A 21,030-nucleotide genomic window follows, 5' to 3' on the forward strand; every position below is an offset into this window, starting at 1 on the left:
TAAGCCCATAACCAGTCTTTACTTTAAAGTTTTAACTTTTTATAAAAAAAAAATTAAAAAATTTTAAAAGATATATTAAAATTTATTTGATTTACTTTTTAAATACTGGAAATATTATTGCAGCCATCACAGTAGCCTAAATATTGCTAAATATAATATTATTCTTTGCATGTTACCAGGCAAACAAAATTGCTATTCTTTAAAAAATTCTTCTAAACGCCTTCAAAACACCTTCAAAAAAAGTCCTCAAAGCCTTCAAAAAAGCATTTATTTCATTTTTTCTTTCTTTTTGTTAGTTAATTTTTTAATTGCTATATAAATTTTTTTGTTTATATATTGCGTACATAGTTGTGCTCAAATATTTTATTGGCTTTTTTGTAACTTTTCTTCAGCAACAGAGGTTGTTACTTTATGATGTTGCGATGTTTTCATTGTGGAAGAAAAACAAGTACCCAGCGGGCACGGGTACGTTCATTGTACATACATTGTACGTCCGGACGGAACGTACAATTTTAGTTCAGTTTTGGTTCAGATTGGAAATACTGAATGACGTCCAAATTTGAACGTACAATGTATATTCAAATTGGACTTACAATTTCGGTCCAAATTGTACGTAAATTTTAAGCTCGATTTTGGTTCATAATGGATTTACTGAAAGACTTCCGAATTAGAACGTACAGTTTACGATCTTTTAGACATATGTCCAATAAGATCGTTTATTGTACGTTATCGTATATACGAAAAAAACAGATTTTGAGCCTATTTGGAACAAAAGTAACAAAGACAAATTAAACCATTCTTGTATTATATTTTATTTATTATATCTGTATTGTATTATATTTTGAGTAAAGAACCTTTATTTTTTAATTTTTCTTTTACTTGACTAATGTAAAATGACTCACACAAATAAAAATAAATAAAACAACTCATGTGGGATCATAAAGATTTATTATGGAAAAAGTCTTCCTCTAAAACAGCTTTACCACCACCACGACCACCACCATCTTTTCTGTCAGGAGCACGTTTCAGAACATTGCCAATTGAATGGTGCACTTCATTTATAGTGTACTTCGTCATAGAATCTAAAATATAAAATAATTACATACTAACTGATTATAAACAAGTAAAATTTTAAACGAAATTTTACTTTTCTTTAAGATGAGAACAAGTTAACTTGCCTAATTATGTAAGACATCAAATATATCCAAAGGACCGAGCATATCTTTAAAATATATTTAAACTTTGTTAAATTGTTAATACTTTCTCAAAACTAAATAGACCATTATATTAATTATTAATTATAAAAATATATTAATTATAAATATATTCACATTAAAAATGTGAAAATAATGTACCCGTAATTACTCTTATGTTTGTTTTCTTGAGGGCTTTCTTGTGTTTACCCTCCATGTTGTAACAAGCCATCAACTTGTTGGTCATATACCTATTTTATAAATTTTGTTTTAAGATAAAATTTCTTACTGCATTTGGATAATTTAAACTAAAAATGACCTGTTTTTTCATGTCATTTTATTTTTTAAAAATATGATAAAATATTGATATCAGTAAATTTTTTAAAGGCAAAAAAATAATTTTATATAACTAAGATTTTAAACAAGGTATTAACAACTAAGGTTTTAAAGAACAATATTTAACAAACTTACATTAAGAGGATGGCTTTGACATTTGCATGACAGGAACTGCCACCAACCATTGTTAATTGTTTTTTCTTAAATTAATATGATACATTATTATAATACACATTATTACATATTAGAAATTTTTCTTATTAAAGCATATACATACATACATACATACATACATACATACATACATACATACATACATACATACATACATACATACATACATACATAATCACTTACTAGAAGCTGATATTTTATTACATCAGAAAGTTCCTCATCAAACTTTTCAAATTCTTCTAAATTATCAAATTTCTTCACATGATATGAAGAATGCTCTGGTTCATAGTGTGCCCCAATCTTACACTGCTCTTCAAGAATTTGTGTGAGCAAATGAATTACTTTATATTGGAACTCTGAAAATAAACATTGAATTGTTCTAAAGACATTTATCATATTAATATTAATCACATAAACATCAAAAAAATTATCGGATTGAACCTTGAAATACTAAGGAAATACTAAAATTTTGGCTTTAATTGCATATCAGGAGAGTACCTTTTGCTATAAAAAAAAATTATTATGGAATTTGAACAATTCATGAGTGCTCGTCATAACAATATGTAATTTGATTAAATATTTTATGCTCCTTGCATTTTTATCTTTCCAGATATAATCTGAATTGTATTGCAAATTTGTGTAACAGCTGTGATGCTGTTGTGGCTAAGTTTTAATAGAAATTAAATAAGGTTGAATACAAAAAATTTAACAATAAAACAATAACAACTTAATGGCTTATTTTTATATAAATATTTACAATATGTCTTTTGTTTATTGGCTTTTTTTTTAAAACTAAAATTAAAAAAAAAAATAAAAATGAAAATAGGAAGAGGAAATCTAGACATTCAGTTCTAGAACTTGCACCTTTTAATGTATGGGAAGATACATTAAAAGGAGATCGAGACCTAACTCTGTTAAAAGTGGGCTTTTTAGGACATGTAGCTAAATAAATAAAAATATTCTCAATATATATAAATCTTTAATATATATATATATATATATATATATATATATATATATATATATATATATATATATATATATATATATATATATACTACAATTTTGAAAACAAAAAAAAAATTGTAGTATATATATATATATATATATATATATATATATATATACTACAATTTTGAAAACAAACAATATAAATCAATTAAACAATAGAGCATACGTATTATATTTATCTTTCGAGTTTTAGTCATGTTCTGATTTTCAACTTCTTTCTTATTTGAAGGTGCTTCAGATTCTTTTTGATTTCACTTGTGAAATCAAAAGCTTCACATACTGCTCTGTCATCTAAATTTTTTATTGATACATGTAATTGAATGTATGTGTGTGTGTGTGTGTGTGTGTGTGTGTGTGTATATATACATATATATACATATATATATATATAAATTTTATAGATCATTTACATATAAATGGGATCGAGAAAATATCAATATCACAATACTTACTATGACGACACTTTTCCTTAAGGAGCGGAAAGCAAAACCAATCACTCTGAGGTATTAGCTGCTGTTTACATGCTTTTAAAACATTAATACCTTTAGGCCATCGTACAAAACGCTTTTCATTTGGAGTTCCTTCAATCCACACTGAAGGGATTGTCAGCTCTTCTTCAACTGACCCTTCCAACCATACTGCTCTGCACCAAGACATACTTATTTTACTATAATAGAAGCTAAAGCGGTTTTATATCATAATAAAAACAAATATAAAAGAGTTCTAGACATGGAAAGAAGTTTTTCTCCCAACTGTTTATATAAGTAAACTAATTTATAGATCTACATATCAAGTTCAGAAAAAAAATTAAATTAAATTCTTTCATTATTGTGCAGTAATGGAAATATTGATAAACCTCTTTTTTCATTCAAACAAACACATTTCCTTTGAAAATCTGCACAACTTAATGTTTTTTGAACAACTTTATTAAAATGTTTGGTGTGAAACAATGATATGTTAAACTGCATTGATGGAGCTGGAGTATCAAAGACGTTGTCTAAATATTTAGTAGCAATAACATTACATTGAAAGGTACCATTATTGTTCTTAGCCTTTACAAAAGCAATAGAAGAGTTATGGAGCAAAAAACATCTTTTCTGTTAGCTGAAACTTTAGTTTCTAAAGTTTTTTTAGGTAATTTTCCAAAAAAATGTTGGTACTCAGATTGTCGTTTTCAAACTTTTTTAGAGAATTCCGTATGTTCCTTTTCATTCTTTGAAGAAAGTTTTCAAAAGGAAAACACGATATTCTGTTAAGAGAACATGAATGATTACGACAATCATCAACTAATTGCAAAAGATTATGCACTGTAAATGTGTTGCTATATATATGTTTAGCTTCATTCACAAAATACTTTAGCAAATCACTTGCATAATCTAAATATGGAACACGTAGATGGTCATCATCCTCTAATAATATGGTCATTGCAATACTTAGGACCAAAAAATGTTCATACAACTTCTTTGATACTATACCTCTTAATGCAACTGAACCAGTATATAACAAAAATTGTCTAAATTCTGTCTCTTTCCATCTATCCAAGGCATTTAAACTTCTAGGTTGCCGAGCAAACTCAATTGGTATACATCTATTATTACCAACCAATACTTGAGATACTTCTGAAATTTGAGCAGCAGATATTTTCCCACCTGGTCCTTTTTTCAGATAATTTAAGATGCGACGCATTACACCTAAACATACAAGATGCATGTAATCTAGTGTGAAAGAGTAAATGCAATCAATTCCTATTCCAATTAAAGGTGACATTGATCATTGATGACTATTGTGATATCCAAACTGTTCAAAAGTAATTTTATCTCTCAATTGAAAGTGTTCATCTTCATTAAATACCACTCTTTCTTCATGTGTTCCATGAATAATGCACCTTTCACAGGAATAATAACTGGAATGAGGGACTATACACTTTAAAAAGGCTCTGGAAGGTGCATCACAAACAAAAGATTTAATCTCTATGCTTAGCTGGTCTCCATTGAACATAATGCCAGTGTGTCTTAATTCATTCCATTCGTTAACAAAATCTAACAAATATTCATTAATATTATCTGGTTTATGACCACCATAAAAGATAGCAATAATAAATATATCAGAATTATCAAAGCATACAAGAATTGGCCAAATCTGCATACTTGATGATTTAAAAAGAGGAATTCCATCAATATTTATTGACAACTTGATATTACCAACAACATTTTTTTCACTTAGAACACTTTTAATTCCTTTATATATTCCATAATATGCATAATCCCCACCACGTTTTCTTTCTGTTGGTATTTTTCTTGGTGTTTTAAAAAGAGTCCTTGCATCTTTAGGAAGAGAAGAACCATTTTCACGAAAGATAGATAAAAGTTCATTAATAGATGAACAAGTCCAACAATTTCTAATTGCACATTGAGCAAGCTCATTATTTAATGATGACATTTCACCCTCATTAGAATCATTACTACTGTAACAATCTGTTTTGTTACTGTCAGATTCACTACTGTTCGGATAATAGTCATCAGTTAAGTAAGCATTATCACATAAAAAAATATTGTCTGACATACTTATACTCTCCAATAATTCATTGTTACTATTCTCTGAGCATAAGTCATCAAATGAAGATGAAACTGTTGTAGAACCAGGCGATGTTGATTTTTCTGTAAGGAGAGAAAAATCAATAACATGCTGTTCAACAACTGTCTCATCCTCATTTGGTGAATCTAAAAGTGCATTTACTTTTCTATTGATACCTTTCCATTTTTTTACATTGGATGCCATTTAAACAAAAACTGAATTTCAAATGTGAGTTATGCTGAATCTTAAAAAAAAACACCACGTTATTTAGATAAGATGTCCGCTTTCAATTTTCATGTGAAAATACATAATAGTTGATAATGCTAAATTTTGTTTTTTTAGTAACATTCAGTATATATATATTTGAAGTTTAGTTGCTATTTTGGTACTACTATTTAAAAAAATTTGAAGGTTCATTTCTAGTCCGAGAACGGACGAACGACGTTTGGACGTACAATGTACATACATTGAATGTTCTTGTGCCCGCTGGGTAGTGATTTCGTTTTTTTCTTTCCTTTGTGACGCTAAAACACAAACATTGTAAAAACAGTCGACTACTGATTTAATTGCATTCTTTGATTTTATGGTAGCATTTCGTAACTTTTAATTACATTTAACGTCAACTGCGACCATCACACACGGCCAATTATATACGAACAAGTATATTGCAACGAAGGTAAAAAATTGTCTCTTTTTTAATCAAACAGTCTAAATTTCATTTTCAATACAAAGTATTAGCCTGACAACGAATTGGCATGGAGTCCATAAATTATAAAATGATGTACAGCAATTGTTCTCTTGTTCCAGGTTTTCACAACATGTAAAAAAAAAATCGTTGTATGGCGGTCTTCTTCCTTTGAGCTGTCGATCAAAAGATGTCCAATTAATATAAAATCTGGAATTTGAGATGTCTAATCTTAGAAGCATCTTTTGGATTGGAATAAACTTTGGAGAGATTTCGTGTGAAAGTGCCTGACAAAAGCCGAGAAACAATACCTTACATTATAGAATGATAGATTTCTGGCGATCATTTTAAGCTGATATATTTAATCTTTAAATGGATTTTATGTTCATGATAAAATTGTTCATAGCAACTTTGTGCATACCAAGTTTTAACTATACACATTTGGGCTATTGAGAATAAATACGAGCGAGATCAACAAGTTACGTTATCAACACATGTAAAGTTGACCGCTTTTTCTGATATCTATGTTTTGTAACACTATTTCTTTAAAGATTTTATGGTGTAATTTATTTCGTACTATTCGTTTTTGTTATTATTTGTTTTATAATACTTTTTTGTAATATTTTTCTTTTGTGTGATTGACGACAAATAACGTCCAATTGAGGCATGAGTACAATTCTCCTTTGATGATTGATTGCATAAAAATATTGCTAATAAATTTATAAAGCATTTCCAATAAATTCATAGAAACATTAAATAATATATATTACATGAGATATTAATAACAAATTCAACTTCGTTTTAACGTTTTTAATATCAATTAGTTTGTTTATTTTGAAACAATTCACAGTAAATACGAATACGAACAGTATAAAACATGTTTACTTGTTTTCTTCTTTCTTTAATATCAATTAGTTTGTTTATTTTGAAACAATTCACAGTAAATACGAACACGAATAACACGAATAACACGAATAACACGAACAGCATAAAGCATGTTTACTTGTTTTCTTCTTTCTTTATGTTAGCTGTATTTGTCAAGTTTATAAAACTTATCGTAATGGTAATCAACAAAAATTTCGTGGAAAAAAAAGTTTGAAAAAAATTTTTTTCTTTCACTTAAACTGGCAGGCAAAATTCAAAATTCTTGTCACCCCTCATCCCTCCCTCGATGGGTCTGGTTCATACTGAACCGCTATTATAATTCTTGATTGTGAATTGCTATTGTAAATGTTTACAAGAATTAGTTGACAGCAGAAAGAATTTCCTTCAAAGCTAATTTTGTTGCTTTTTATTTAAAAAAGTGTAAGGAAAATGAAGATATCAATTAAGAAGCCCATGTATTACATGTTGATATGAAATTGAATATCTAAATTATCTTTGAGAGTGTAATATTTATGAAATAATAAAGTACTCATGTAGTAATTATGTTGTAGTTATGCTGTAGTTATGAAATAATAAAGTAGTTATGTAGTAATTATGTAATAAGTATGTAGTAGTTATGAAATAATAAAGTAATTATTTAGTAATTATGTAGTAGTTATGTAGTAGTTTTGTAATAATAAAGTAGTTATGTAGTAAAGTAGTTATGTAGTAATTTTTAGTTAAAAGCTAAAATGAGTTACACAAAACTCTTTAGGTTTTTATTCTTGAAATACTAAATATTCGAGTGAAATTCTTGAACTTAAATTCAACCACAACACTAAGTTTCAAATAAAATTTGTAACAATTACCAGAATTGAAAATTGTAGCAATATTACCTTACACATGAGTAGTGGTTTGCTTATAATAATAATGGTCTCTGGTGGTTTCTTTCGAACTACCTACATCGAAGCTAAAACTTAACTGATGAATACTATTGTCCTGCTGCTGCAGAACATTTTATGCAGCTTTATTTAAGATTTCTTCAAGTGGTTGGACTGTTCAAATCACAGTACACTCTGATGTTTTATTTGATGGCATCTGAAAATAGTAAAGCATTCTTGTCGATTTCTTCCTTGAAGCAGGCTGTTAAAGAGATTAACGAGGATATCAAGTCACTGGCATTTTGGGGTCGATTTTATAAACTCAATTTTGAAGTAAATCTTTTCGTTCTTTGACTTTTTATGGAAAAAAAAGGAAACCCGATCTTATGAAACATTTTGCTATAAAATTCCAGTTTGCTATTTTTTACATTGGTTTTTTACACTGCTGTGGAGACATAAACGTAAAACTCAATTATGAGGTTTCTAAATATGAAATGGTCAAATTCGGATCAATTTCGCATTGGTTTTTGTGACGATGTCGAAATTCCACGCAGTTGACATTTTATTGTTAGCCTTTAACATAAAAGTGCTATGGAAAGTTTGCCCTTTAACAATGGATCCTTCAAGAATAGAGTTTGACAAACTTTAAACTATAATCGCCATAAAATATTGGTTATAATTGATTTAAGATTGAAAATATTTAAGTTTGAGGTAATTGAATTTGTATTGGATTTAAAAAGCTATAGAACTCGATGAGCAAAATTTTTTTCCTGCTTGAAAACATAACTACATTTTTGCTAAATATGTCATAGATCAATTAAAATATATTTGCATAATTGGTATAATTACTTTGTTACGTTAAAAATATGAAGTCATTACTTTTTACTTAACTTTATTTTAAAAAATGTTCATTCGATAATAAATTTTTCCCTCATTTCATCAAGCTCGCAATTCAATATTTTCACCCGGTAATTCTATTGATGCGGAACAGAGCAAAGATATTTCTTTTTCTATTGCTTTTTGTTGAGAAATCGCGGCTATTTTGTACGACACTTTCAGTTCATTAAAAATAATATTTAAATTAAAAAACCATTATCTTGTTAATAAAATAAAAAGATCTATTCAGGAAAGAGTGAAATGATAAAAGTTAATTACCTAAATTATCTGATTTTCATTGTTTTGCTGAAAATCAGATAATTTGGGTAAGTAAGTTTTATTATTTCACTTTTAGATAATCAGATAATTTAGGTAATTCAAAGACAGTACTATCAAATTACGCTTGATGGTGTTGTCTTTGAAATACTTAAAGTAATAAAAGATTATAAAACTTGTCTATAAGCTAAGCCTTCAATATTTAATGATTATTTTCAAGTTCTTTAACATTAGATCAATTTGAAAAGGAAAACTCCAAATATTTATTTATAATGAATAATTATTTGTATACTTGTTTAGATTATGAAATAATAGTTCTAATTATTTGACATTTAAGAAAAAGTTCAATTTTCTTTTTCTTTGTTTTTATGCTTTTTTAAAATAACTTTTTAGCTCATTATGTTTCATTAAATATTTTAATAATTTGGCTATAAAATTAAAAAAAAATTTTTTTTTCATAGTACTTGGCATTTTCTTTCCTATATTATTGTATATGCTCATAATGCTCATTAAAACAAATGACTTTTATCTATTCTTTAGTTTTGTAAGCACAGCATCATTCAATTATAAAAAAGTTAAGCTTATGTAGTTAAACAATTCAATATGAAACAATGTGGCAGTAAATAATTTTATCAAACAAGTATTCAAGATTCTCAAATGACTGAAATAAACTATCAATTTTTAAATCAGCAGCTTCATAAAAGAAGAATTTCTGGTAGTCTTAGCGATAGCTCTCTTAATAAAGATAAATTTGATCTTATCTCCAGAAAAGATACTTCAAGTAACTCAATTGCTGCATCTAACATTAAGAGATCATCGAGGTATAAATGGTGTTTTTTTGTACAAGCATACATCTATACAGAAAAGTATTTACTCTCATAGAAACATCCCTGCAATTGCATGTTATTACATAACACTATAGAGTTTTCTTGATTTTACTTTTTTTTAGCACAGAAAAGTTAATCACAAATGAGCCTACATCTGTTTGGAATAATGATTCTCTGGTAAATGATAAGCAATCGAAAAGCAGACAGGCAACAGATATTCCATTTTACATGAAGGATATTAATTTAACTACAGAATTATTAAAATATCAACAAGCAGATGATAATACAACTACCCATTTTCTACCACTTTTAAGTGAAAGACAGAGAAAAACTAACAGGTTGTTTAGATGTTTTATAAACTATTTTGTCAAAATTATCAATGTCTGATTTTTTGTTTTGCCTAAAAATCATAATTTTGTTAAAAATTCAATTTGTGTGCATACAAAAATACAGAGTTCAGAAAAAGTTCCTGTACAAAATTCTAAACAGAAAAACTATTATTTTTTAAAAACAAACAAAATTCACTTTAATTTAAAACATAATACTAAAAAAAAAAATAATATTAAAAACAAAGTATCTATTAAAAAAAAACTAAAAAAAACACCATGCAGATAGTTTAAAAAAATTTTTTTTTTCTACAGAAATTTTTTACACACCCTGTAGTTAATATGAAAGATAAAAGTTTTATAATTGGCTTACATAAATTTTTTTTGTCTAAATTTTAAAAATTCAAATTTTTCAGCGTAAAATTTTAAACCATTTTAATAGCAAATTTTAACAAAGCTGCATTTTTTCTTTCCAGTGGTTCCACAATTATTGCAGCATCATTCTCTGAGTCATCATCTGTGGCCGTTGAGATCTCATCTAATATCAATGTTGTTGTCAGGTATATTTTTCACATTTTATCATTTGCATTTTTACTTTTCTATCATTTTTAATTATGTAAGTACACATTATTAGAGTAAGACCAATGATGAAAATTGAAAAAGAAACAAATGAAAGAAGCATTATTGAATATCCTGGTGAAGGAGGATTGTGGGTAATTTTTATTTGTATATTTGTTGATATTTATGTATTATATGCATTAATTTATCTTATTAAAACTTTTTACATGCATTTATCAAATTGTAAAGTTTTGGTACCTTATTTAATTTTTATCTTCTTTACTAAATCATTTGTTAGTCACATTTTCCCCTTTATTATCTTTCTCTCCCTAAATTAAGTCAATTAGCTTATGACTTTTTAAACAATAGGAGTATTTATACACAACCATGCATTCACATACATTCAAAGTGATTTGTGCATTGTAAAACTAAGATTTTTCTTGTGTTTTATATGATGTGAGTAGGAGAGAGAGCTTCAATACTTATAAGTTAATTGAAGACAGAAACAAAGGGTTATAAAAATGCCTAAAAGTTCTTTTTGTAATTTTACCATTCTATTTTCTTTTTTTTTAGTTAAAACCATATTTAGGCTTACAAGTAAAATTATTTAGTTTTGTTACTCCTTAGTTTTATTATTTACTGTTAAAAATCTTTCCAGTTCCTATTTAGATTAAATCTGGCTTCAATCAAACAAAAGCTTTTAAATTTAATGCTGTTTTTAATGAGAATTCTGCACAAGAATTGGTAGATTTTTTTTTTTTCATCTGAAAAATAATGAATTTGTTTTCCATTTTCAATTTTAAATGCATTTTTAGTTTTATTGTTTGTTTTTTTTGATGCATTTTTTTCTCTTAGTTTTTTGAAAAATGTGGAATTACAGAACTAATTGATCATGCATTATGTGGGCAAGTTGTTACAATTTTTTAGAGCAAAAATTTTTACTGACAAAAGTGTGGAAAAGCAAATTTAGGAAGTTTGGCATATTAACAAACTACATTTTTAATTAGCATTAAAAATGTAGTTTGTTAATATGCCAAACTTTATCATATTCATAAACCACAAGTTAACCAATTGATGAACGAACCATTTTCAGCCGATTCCTTTAAAATATAATAACATTTAAAAAAGTTTAAGGTTTTTTTTTTTTTTTTTTTTTTTTTTTTTTTTTTTTGTCTACCAAAATTATTAATAAATTATTCTGTAAAATTTTTTAAACTTTTTTAAGATAACTTAGTTAACAAAGTAGATCTTTAAGATAACTCAGTAAACAAAGTAGATCTTTATGTATATGCAAAAAGTTAAGTTACAAAAATGAATTAAGAAAATGAATCTTCAAAGAGATCATTTTGTAAAATCATTTACAGTTTTCTAAATTGTTAAGATTAGTTTTGTTCTTTTGCAAAGTACATAAATCTTTTTATTTTTCAATTTAGTTACTCTTGTACTGCATTTGCTTTTGGGGCTACAGGGTCTGGGAAGACACATACTATTACTGGACCTCAAGATCAAGTAAAATACTTCCTTCTTTACTTGACCTTGACTACATCTTATAGGCTGTTTAAAATATTTCTGTTTCTTTCTGTTTAAAATACTTGCTTATCATAAGCAAAATGTTGAGTTCAATTACCCCCGAAAAATCCCCCAAAAGTTTTAAGTTCAAAGTGATTACTAAAGGTTAAAAAGTGTCTTTTTAATTTAGAAACTAGAAACCATGTTAAATGATCATGCCAAGTATGGGCTTGTACCAAGGTTCAAATTTTTTTTCTTTTTGTGTTTTATCAAGTTAAAGTATGTTGAGTACAATTTTATTTAGGATCTAGTTGATTTTCATTTTTGACAATTTCTAAGTGTGAAAGGGAAATGAAAGAATTGCAGTCATAGAATGTTAAAAATCTTTTTATGAATGTAGAAAAAATAAATTTTGTTTCAAAGGAACTAATGCTCTTTTGGGCTCTAAAATACAGGGTGTGTCAAAAAAATTACCCGCACTCAAAAAAAGTTCAGAAAATTTTACAGTTACTCCAAAAGTCAGTATTTTGAAAGTAACGATATTTATTGAATATATCGCAATAGAAAAAACAGTTAGACCTCAAAGATGTCTCCATTTGCTTTATGGCATGTATCAAGACAACCTTTGAAAGAGTCTATAGTGATTTATGGCATGTATTAAGACAACCTATGAATGAGTCCATAATGAAGAATCCCATGCTTTGACTAACAGTTTCTTCAAAGAATTGATATTTTGTGTGGTTTTTTACAGGCTTTTGCCTCAAGAATGCTCCCTACCATATAATCCATTGGATCTGAACTTGAGAGAGGCCATTCATTAAAACCAATGATGTCTAGTAAGTTCTGAGCACACCAATTAAACAAAGTGAGGATTGTGACTTGGAGCACTATCCTGCTAAAAAATCCACTGATGATGTCCAAAATGAGATTGGCCTAAGGTAAAACACTGGTCTTCAGGATGTTCAGATATTTGTTAAAAAATTTAAATCATCTAGTGTGGGTAATTTTGTTGCATCCTGTAGTTAATTTTTTTCTAAAGCAAAATTTATTACTTGATATTTTTTTCTTTAGATCTTTTAAATACATCTTTGATCAAATTAAATCTAAACCTGATGTTAAGTATTCAATTAAAGCTTCATTTCTTGAAGTTTATAATGAAAAGGTAAATTATATGAATTAAAAAGTAATTTTTGTTGATTTCCTTTAATTATTTTAAAAAATATTTTAGTTTTATTTGGAATTAAAACAAATAAACTTAAATCAAAAATAGTTATCACTGTTCTATAACATTACTAAATAACTACAAAAAATTAATTTACCTAACTTCTGTTTATTTATAGTGTAAGTATTTAACTTTTAGTAAGTGTAGTTTCTTTTATTAGCATGGTTAACAAATTAAATAATTTTTGTATATTGAACATGTTCGCAGAAAGTTTTTGTAGAAACAAATGTTGAATGAAGAAATGATAGCTGACATTTTTAACTTCAAACAGAAATACCTTTTTTAATATATTTTAAAATTCTTTATTAAGGTTAAAGATCTTCTAAACACTTCAAACAACCGTAATGCACTTCCTGTGAGATGGTCTTCAAGCCAAGGATTTTATGCTGAAAATCTAATAACAGTCAAATGTGACAAGCTCAGTGATCTTATTAATGTGTTGGTTGAAGGTTAGTGTGAATTTGGATGATGCAGTTGGTTCAGAAACACTGGATTGTTATGTAAAACTAATTTTTCTTTTAAAATAGCGTTGTTTTCAAAATTTTGTTTTATTCTTCATTAGTCAACCTTACAGAAAATCCAAGAATGATATGAGTTTATAACAAGGGAAATAAAATTAAACAATAACACAATCCAAACATTTATTTCAAGTGTTTCAAAGTTCTGAAATATTTGTAATCATCAAATATTTATAATCATCAAATATTTATAATCATCAAATCTTTATTTCACCTCTATATGAAATATAGAGGAGAGTCAAAGGGGTTTTGATAAACTAATTTGCACACAAAAGGGTAAAACTAGTCAGTTTTTTTTTTGTTTTTTTTTTTAAAAAAAAATGTTTACTTTTAAAAAGTGATAAGCAAAAAGAAGTAAAAATGTGTAACATAAATCAATAAAGAAAAAAGATTCAGTTTTGTAAATTTGTTATAATTTTTTGTTTTAAAAAAACATTAACAATAAAAACAGAAGATAATCAAATATGAAATTTTTTTTTATTTTCCATACATTTAAAGTTAACTTTTTTTTTCTTTATACTTTTCAGCTTGATTAAATTTTTTTTCATATTATTTTTCATATTATTTTTCATATTTTTCAGGTAGTGCAATGTGTGATGTTAAACAGTGTATTTTAAAATTTTTATAAAAAAAAAATTAGTTTTCTTTTTGAATTAAATTACTTTTTTTTGTACCTTCATTTTTTTTTTTATAAAATAAACAAGTGGTTATTTTTCATATTAGGTAGTGCAATGCGTCAAGTTGGTCAGCATGTTTTAAATGATCATTCCAGTCGTAGTCATAGTATGTTAATCGTGTTTTTAGATGCTCAAGAGGTATAAAAACTTTAGAGTCTATTTCATAATTTTTTTTTATACTACAAATAATGTTAATACAGCCATTACTAATAATTAATAGTATACTAACTCCATTATTACAATACAATTGTAAAACAATTGTTGATAATAAGAATTGTGTTATAACTAGTAGCAACAATAATGCTGATAACAAAAATATAAACAAATAATTATGATTTTCTAAAATTTTGTTCCTTTTTTTGCAGCTTACTTCAAATTTTTCTGTTCTAAAACATGGAAAGATTAATTTTGTTGATTTGGCAGGTACTTGAATATCTAACAGTTATTTGTTGATTTGGCAGGTACTTGAATATCTTTTAGTTATTGATGCATAAAGAAATTTATAACTTTTAAATTATTGTTAGGGAGTGAAAGAGTACAGATTACAAAAAGTGCAGGGGAGGCACTTGTTGAATCCAACAATATCAACAAAAGCTTGCTTACATTAGGTAGAGCATATTAGAAATAAAAACTTTATTTTTCTTTTCTTATTTTTCATAAAAGTGATTCATAGGTGATGTCACTAAAATTATAAAACATTAGAAGTGATTATGTGATTGATAAGTGATATCAAAGCGGAAAAAATAAAATTTTTTTTCTCCAAAGAATTACTTCACTTTTTTTTTCTGTCTGTTTTTGTTGATTATAAGACCAAAACTTATTATTTAGGAAATTGTATTTCTGCACTTGGTGATCGAAAAAAACGTTGTCGTCATATTCCTTATCGTGAAAGCAAACTTACTAAACTGTTAGCAGATACCCTTGGAGGAGAAGGTTATTCTCTTATGGTAATTTTTCTTTCTGAACCTTTTTAGGAACTTTTTTAAAATTTTCTTTAAAACAGATTTTGGCTTATCAAATTAATACAATAAATGATCTTAATTTAGAATTTAACTTCAGACATTAACTTCATCATTTTAATGATGTAGCACATCTATGGTCATAAAATCTACATAAGTTATAATTTTAGATTGTACATAAGTTATAATTTTAGATTGCTTGTATTTCTCCTGCATCTAGAGATTTTCAAGATTCAATCAATACCCTTAGATATGCAAATCGTGCAAAAAATATCACAAATAAACCTGTTATTAAATTGGTAAAAGTTTTATTACTTCAAAAATAAAAAAGATTTTAAATGCTGAGAGAGTGTGTAACAAAAAAAAAAAAAAATTAGTGGTTTACCAAAGTGTTAACAGCATATAATTTTTATCTCACATGATAATAAAGCTGATATGTAAAAATGTTCTTTTAATATTAATATCTTAGTAATTTAATATTAATATCTTAGTAATATATCTTAGTAATTTAATATTAATATCTTAGTAATTTAATATTAATATCTTAGTAATTTAACACCTAACTTTTGTTTTTTATTAGGATCCTAAAGAACAACTTCTAATGGAACTTAAGCATAAAATAAAAGTTCTGAAAGCTGAAAATTTATACTTAAGGGAGCAGGTACGTTTCATTAAATTAGTAAACAATAATAGTTAAGTGAGTTGTCTAATTGTTTAAGTATTATGGGAGAAGGTAAAAATAGGTAATATGTTTTCTTTTATAAATATTTTTATAACATATTTTTCTATATTTTAGTATAGCGCTCCAATCTCTGAGGCTCAAATTTTGAATCCAAAGCAAGTTAAAGAGTTTTGTTGTAATGATTTACTTAGTCCATCGTTGGGGAGTGAGACCTTTTCTTCATTTCATTCCTCAGGTAATTGATGATGATGATGATGATGATGATGATGATGATGATGATGATGATGATGATGATGATGATGATGATGATGATGATTGAAAGTGATTGGTGGTGACTGATGGTGATTGATTGATTGATTGATTGATTGATTGATGATGATGATGATGATGATGATGATGATGATGATGATGATGATGATGATGATGATGATGATGATGATGATGATGATGATGATGATGATGATGATGATGATGATGAATATTTAGATCAAAGTAACTGTAGTGATCAGACATCCTTTGATTCAATGCAACGTGCTACTACAGCCATGTATGTTTATTTAATTTTTTAATCATTGTTATCTAACTGAGATTACCTACCTTAAGAAAAGAAATTGTTGGCAGAAGAAGTTTTTACAGAACTTGTTTACCCACAATTTATTTTTGGAGATTTTTCTCATATCCATAAAAATTAGCTCTGCAAAATTTGTTCTGCATAATATTTGTGTTAGTCTTGTATTTTTGAACAGGGATTAACTCCATGAGGAAAAAAAGCTCAAAATCATATTTAATAATTATTAATTGTGAGGAGCACTATCAACACTCAGTACTATCAACAATATTTTCATTAGCTTGGTCATTTCTTAATACTTCCAAGTAAGCAAAAGCTGCTGTCTATCATTTTTGCCACAAATATCAATCAGGTTTTAGAAAAAATGTTTTAAAATGTAAATAATGAACAGAAGAATATTTTTTCAGTAGCTGAAAAAGTTTAAGTTCAGCCAGTAATCACATATTCTAACGAACTTTTAAACAAAATGGAAAAAAATGATCTGGACTCCAATGCAAGATGCAAAAAAAGCAAATAACCCCCAAATTTGTTAGAACAACTTAAAGGTGTGAAATCAGAGCATAAACACAAATGAATTCAGTGTGTAACCCATAATACCAAAAGATCCTTTGTGCAAACTACAGAAGTTTTTTTTTTCTGTTGACTTTTTTTATATTTTGCTTTGTGAGCTTCAAAGTAACAGAATTAAAGAAGAATTTGATATTGACGATGAATCTTTACTGACAAGTGAAGTTTAAGACTTCATTGATGAGGTATTTGAAAGTTCCTTGTTTGTGTTCATATAAAGATGAAGAACACATGTGAAGAACACAAACCATAAATGAAGTCTAACACTGAGCATGTTGTGGAAAAAAATATTCTATCATTACAAACCTTTTCAGGTGTTTGGCAAAACGTGCTTCTTGGGATTAAGAATTTGGAAAGTTTCTGGACTTGAGTGTAAAACTTGTAATAATTTGTAACTTGTAAGTACTAAGATGATCTCTTCTTTAAATAAATCTTATTGTAAATAAATTTAAATTGATTTATCAAACTTTACATGTATAGTTTTCTTCATCACAAAGTGATCTACAACCTTGGTTAGTCATGAAAATATGTATTTTGGTAATATTAGAAAAACTTTAGGTGTTTAAAATTTTAAAGCCTTAAAAATGGATTCCCCATTGAAACTTTTATTCTAAATGCACAACTTCATTACTTTTGAATAATTAAATCTAAAGATTTCAAAAAAATCTCTCTCCTATTTAATTTCTCTTCAATACTGTATTTCATTCCAGTGAAATTAATTTCAAAGTTAACTTTATTTAGGCCTAAATCTCTGCTAAAAGAATCAGGTTATTGTGCACATTCTTGAATATAACTTATGCTATTTTGTAAATTAGCAGCGTTTTGTTAAATCAGTTAAAAAAAAAAAAAATCTTTAAGGTTCTTTTTATAAAGTTAATCAAAATTTTTGTTGTTTTTCTTAGTTGTGCCCTCGGAGCTAGAAATGGTTTGTATGGGATGATTCAAGAATATATGAATGAAAATGAAAGACTTAAGTATGAAAAATAATTGTATAAATTTGCATAAATTTATCTTCATTACCTAATCATTAAGATTAGTGCATAGATAATTAGACTTTTAATTTTTTCTTCGTTCTTCAACTTTTTTCAAGATATTTTGTTCAAAATTAACAATTTAAGAGAGAAGAAATTTTTTTAGAGCTGAAAATATGGAGCTTTATCATACAAAATCTTTAGCACAAGAGAGAGAACAGGTTCTCATATTTCTGTTGTTTTTTGTACTTTTCTATTTATTTAATCATCTTAATTACAAATTATTTAATTGTCTAATTACAAAAAAATATCTAAATATTTTTTGTCGCTTGATTGATTACTTTTATAATTGTTAGTTGTCATTATTATTTTTTTGCCCATTCTATTTTAAAGATTCTTTCAGGCTACGTTGCAAGCAAATGAGGTCTTATCTGAGAAATTAACTGCTTTAGGAGGGTAAATAAGCTTTTTTTGCTTTTTTTCTAAATTTTTGCATTATTTTTTTGAACAAATAAAAGTCTTGTTAAAGATGATATGAAAATCTTTGCTTGAAAAGAAGGAAAAAAATTGATCTAAGTCGTTAATTTGTTATAAATAATCTATGATTTATAGTTTTGAACTTTTTTTTTATTTAACGTAATAATAGTTTGTCATATTATTATTTTGCAGAAATGATAATTTAAACACTTCCTCTTGCCAAAGTGCTGAGTCTTTAATGATATTCTCTACAATGTCTCCCAACAATCACTTTGCTTCTCTTGATACACAGACTCAGACTGGTATGAAAAGATATGTATATGCGCAATAGAATTCTCTAAGATTATGACAAAAGTACACAAAAGCATGCACGCGCACACACAAACTTTGAATGTCTAAATATATGTAAAAATGAATTTATTTCAAACTTTTTATAAATTTAAAGGAATTACTTCATTTTGTAGAAGTTTCAATATTGAGTCAACTTAGTACAACAAATAGATTTCCACAAATTCGGCAGGGCTATCCTAATTATGTTTGTGATAATTTACCTGCAACAGAATTTGAGAAATATACCAATAAAGAACAGAAAGAGAGACAAATTGAAGATATCAGGTTTTTTAATTTAAACCAAAATATGGACTCTAAATCAACAAGTTTAAACAAAGGTAAACTTTTAAATTTGATTTTCAATTTTTATCTTTTAAATAAATACAAAATTAATACTCAGCAAGTATTCTATGTCTTGTATCAAAATTTTGATTCTGTTTGCACCTTTGTGAGAGAGTTTTGCATAAAGGTTTCTTTTTTTTTTTTCTTTTTTTGTATCATTTGTGAAAAAAAATTTTATTTATATTTTTTAAAAATTTTTATACATTTTTTAAACATTTGAAATAATCTATTCATTTATTGTTACCCCAAAGCTTTTAAAGCCTTTTATTTTTTACAATCATGCTTTGATCTGTTTTACTTTAAAGCAATTAATGAGTTTACTGTCAACCATACAAAGATATAATAACATAATTAGTTCAAGAATATTTTTTAAATTGTTAAAATGTGTCTAATAAAGTTAGGATTTCTTGACAAAAGCTCATGAAATTCTTTTTTCGCATCGATAAAGAATCCTAATTCTTAAAAACCTGTTCGATCTTCGAGCAACACAACTCCAGTTTATTTGCACATTTGTGGCATTTCTTTTGAATGATTCGGCGTTTTGGGTTTCGATGATTTATAGTATTTAATAAGTATTATTTATATGATGTATATTTATTAGAAATGACTTTTTATTTATATGATGCATATTTGGAACTTTTTCTGAATTTTGTAGTTGACATGAGAAGACGAGAAGAAAAAGCTGTTGTCAGCAAGCATTTGTGGAAGAGGTAGTAACTAAAGTGTTCTAATTTTTTGGAATTTATTACCATATTTAATAACGTTATACCACGATTATTTGCATCATTTAAATTTAGTTTGAAAAATTCAGCCCCAATCGATAAACCTGTGGGTTATGCTGCTAAGTTTGCTTTGCGCCGGGAATTGCTTCTTCGTAATTGCAAACGCCAACCAGGTAAAGTTCAACACTCTTCATTACCAGTGAGTATCAGCTCATCCCCAACAACAATTGACCACCTCGATCCTTTAAACTGCTATGAGTATTATTGTGGGAGCAAATCAGCCGAAAGTAATTTTTCTTTTATTTTGATTCGTTTTTTGTTTCGCTCATTAAGTTTATACGATTTTTTTTGCTCCCTAATTACTTATATACGAGTTTTATTGCTCGCCTATTACTTACATACGAGTTTTTTTACAATATCGATTTTAGCATGTAGTATTCTAATTTCAACAGTTTCCATTTCTTTTTTTTTTTTTTTTTTTTAGTTTATAACAAGAAAACACATCAATTGCATTTGGATTTAGAATCGCTTGCGTGCCAGATCCGAGCAGAAATTTCACAAAATAAGAAAAACCGGAAAAGGTCATCGTAAAAATTGAAGAAAGCTAGAAAAAGTTTCGGATATGGTTGTTTCAGCTGTTGGTCTTTCAATTTATTAAGTTATTTATAAAAATTTTATCGAAAAATAAAAATAAATTTTCATTTTGTTAATATTCTACGCTGTGAAAAGTTCTGAAAAATTTTTCGTAAGTTTTCATTTGTTTCTTTTAACGCCTGGTTTAATCGATCGATGATGAGTCATAGATGGTCAGATTGAACAACGATATTATGTTTAAAAATCATTTATACAAAAATGAATGGAGGTCCAATAAAAAAGAAAGATTTCTTTTCTTAGGTGGTTCCTGA

The 21,030-nt window shown here is 26.9% G+C and overlaps 2 protein-coding genes and 1 pseudogene across 6 annotated transcripts; 1 reads left to right on the forward strand and 2 right to left on the reverse strand.

Annotated features, from left to right (window-relative positions):
* Positions 1 to 811: 811 nt before the first annotated feature.
* On the reverse strand, positions 812 to 3,809 carry LOC145185725 (uncharacterized; annotated as a pseudogene). Its single transcript, XR_016454608.1, has 6 exons — positions 3,167 to 3,809; positions 2,881 to 3,005; positions 1,887 to 2,059; positions 1,665 to 1,729; positions 1,356 to 1,444; positions 812 to 1,082 (listed from the first exon to the last, which is right to left on the reverse strand). The product of XR_016454608.1 is annotated as an uncharacterized LOC145185725 (transcript).
* Positions 3,446 to 5,632, reverse strand: LOC149886358 (uncharacterized). Its single transcript, XM_090094444.1, has one exon. The coding sequence runs from the start codon at positions 5,490 to 5,492 to the stop codon at positions 4,485 to 4,487; it is 1,008 nt and encodes a 335-aa protein (XP_089950570.1). The 5' UTR covers positions 5,493 to 5,632; the 3' UTR covers positions 3,446 to 4,484.
* A 3,779-nt stretch (positions 5,633 to 9,411) lies between these two features.
* LOC145184514 (kinesin-like protein KIF12) lies at positions 9,412 to 20,881 on the forward strand. Of its 4 annotated transcripts, none has more exons than XR_016454076.1 (26): positions 9,412 to 9,691; positions 9,820 to 10,035; positions 10,500 to 10,583; positions 10,658 to 10,736; positions 11,251 to 11,325; positions 11,437 to 11,486; positions 12,015 to 12,090; positions 12,281 to 12,330; positions 13,162 to 13,252; positions 13,623 to 13,761; positions 14,554 to 14,645; positions 14,873 to 14,930; positions 15,032 to 15,115; positions 15,336 to 15,454; positions 15,661 to 15,765; positions 16,047 to 16,127; positions 16,263 to 16,383; positions 16,635 to 16,695; positions 18,186 to 18,257; positions 18,421 to 18,475; positions 18,648 to 18,710; positions 18,924 to 19,033; positions 19,196 to 19,399; positions 20,059 to 20,113; positions 20,201 to 20,412; positions 20,610 to 20,881. XR_016454076.1 is itself a non-coding variant. In XM_090092920.1 (26 exons), exons 1-26 carry the CDS (start codon positions 9,528 to 9,530, stop codon positions 20,714 to 20,716), a joined length of 2,613 nt encoding a protein of 870 aa, XP_089949046.1. In that variant the 5' UTR covers positions 9,412 to 9,527; the 3' UTR covers positions 20,717 to 20,881. The 4 variants fall into 4 exon arrangements, 1 of the variants encoding a protein (XP_089949046.1); XR_016454077.1 differs by having other exon boundaries at positions 15,687 to 15,765; XM_090092920.1 differs by having other exon boundaries at positions 18,658 to 18,710.
* The last annotated feature ends 149 nt before the right edge of the window (positions 20,882 to 21,030 follow it).

This window comes from Hydra viridissima, unplaced genomic scaffold (assembly GCF_058129835.1).
Source record: "Hydra viridissima isolate aposymbiotic clone 2 unplaced genomic scaffold, HvirCarnegie_v1 scaffold_7, whole genome shotgun sequence".
Classification (NCBI taxonomy): domain Eukaryota; kingdom Metazoa; phylum Cnidaria; class Hydrozoa; order Anthoathecata; family Hydridae; genus Hydra; species Hydra viridissima.

Coding starts and splice junctions, on each gene's coding strand:
- LOC149886358 (XM_090094444.1), bottom strand. CDS start 5,492: ATGGCATCCAATGTAAAAAAATGGAAAGGTATCAATAGAAAAGTAAAT.
- LOC145184514 (XM_090092920.1), top strand. CDS start 9,528: ATGACTGAAATAAACTATCAATTTTTAAATCAGCAGCTTCATAAAAGA. Junction 14,646..14,872: donor TGTTTTTAGATGCTCAAGAG/GTATAAAAACTT, acceptor CTTTTTTTGCAG/CTTACTTCAAATTTTTCTGT. Junction 16,384..16,634: donor TTCTTCATTTCATTCCTCAG/GTAATTGATGAT, acceptor ATGAATATTTAG/ATCAAAGTAACTGTAGTGAT.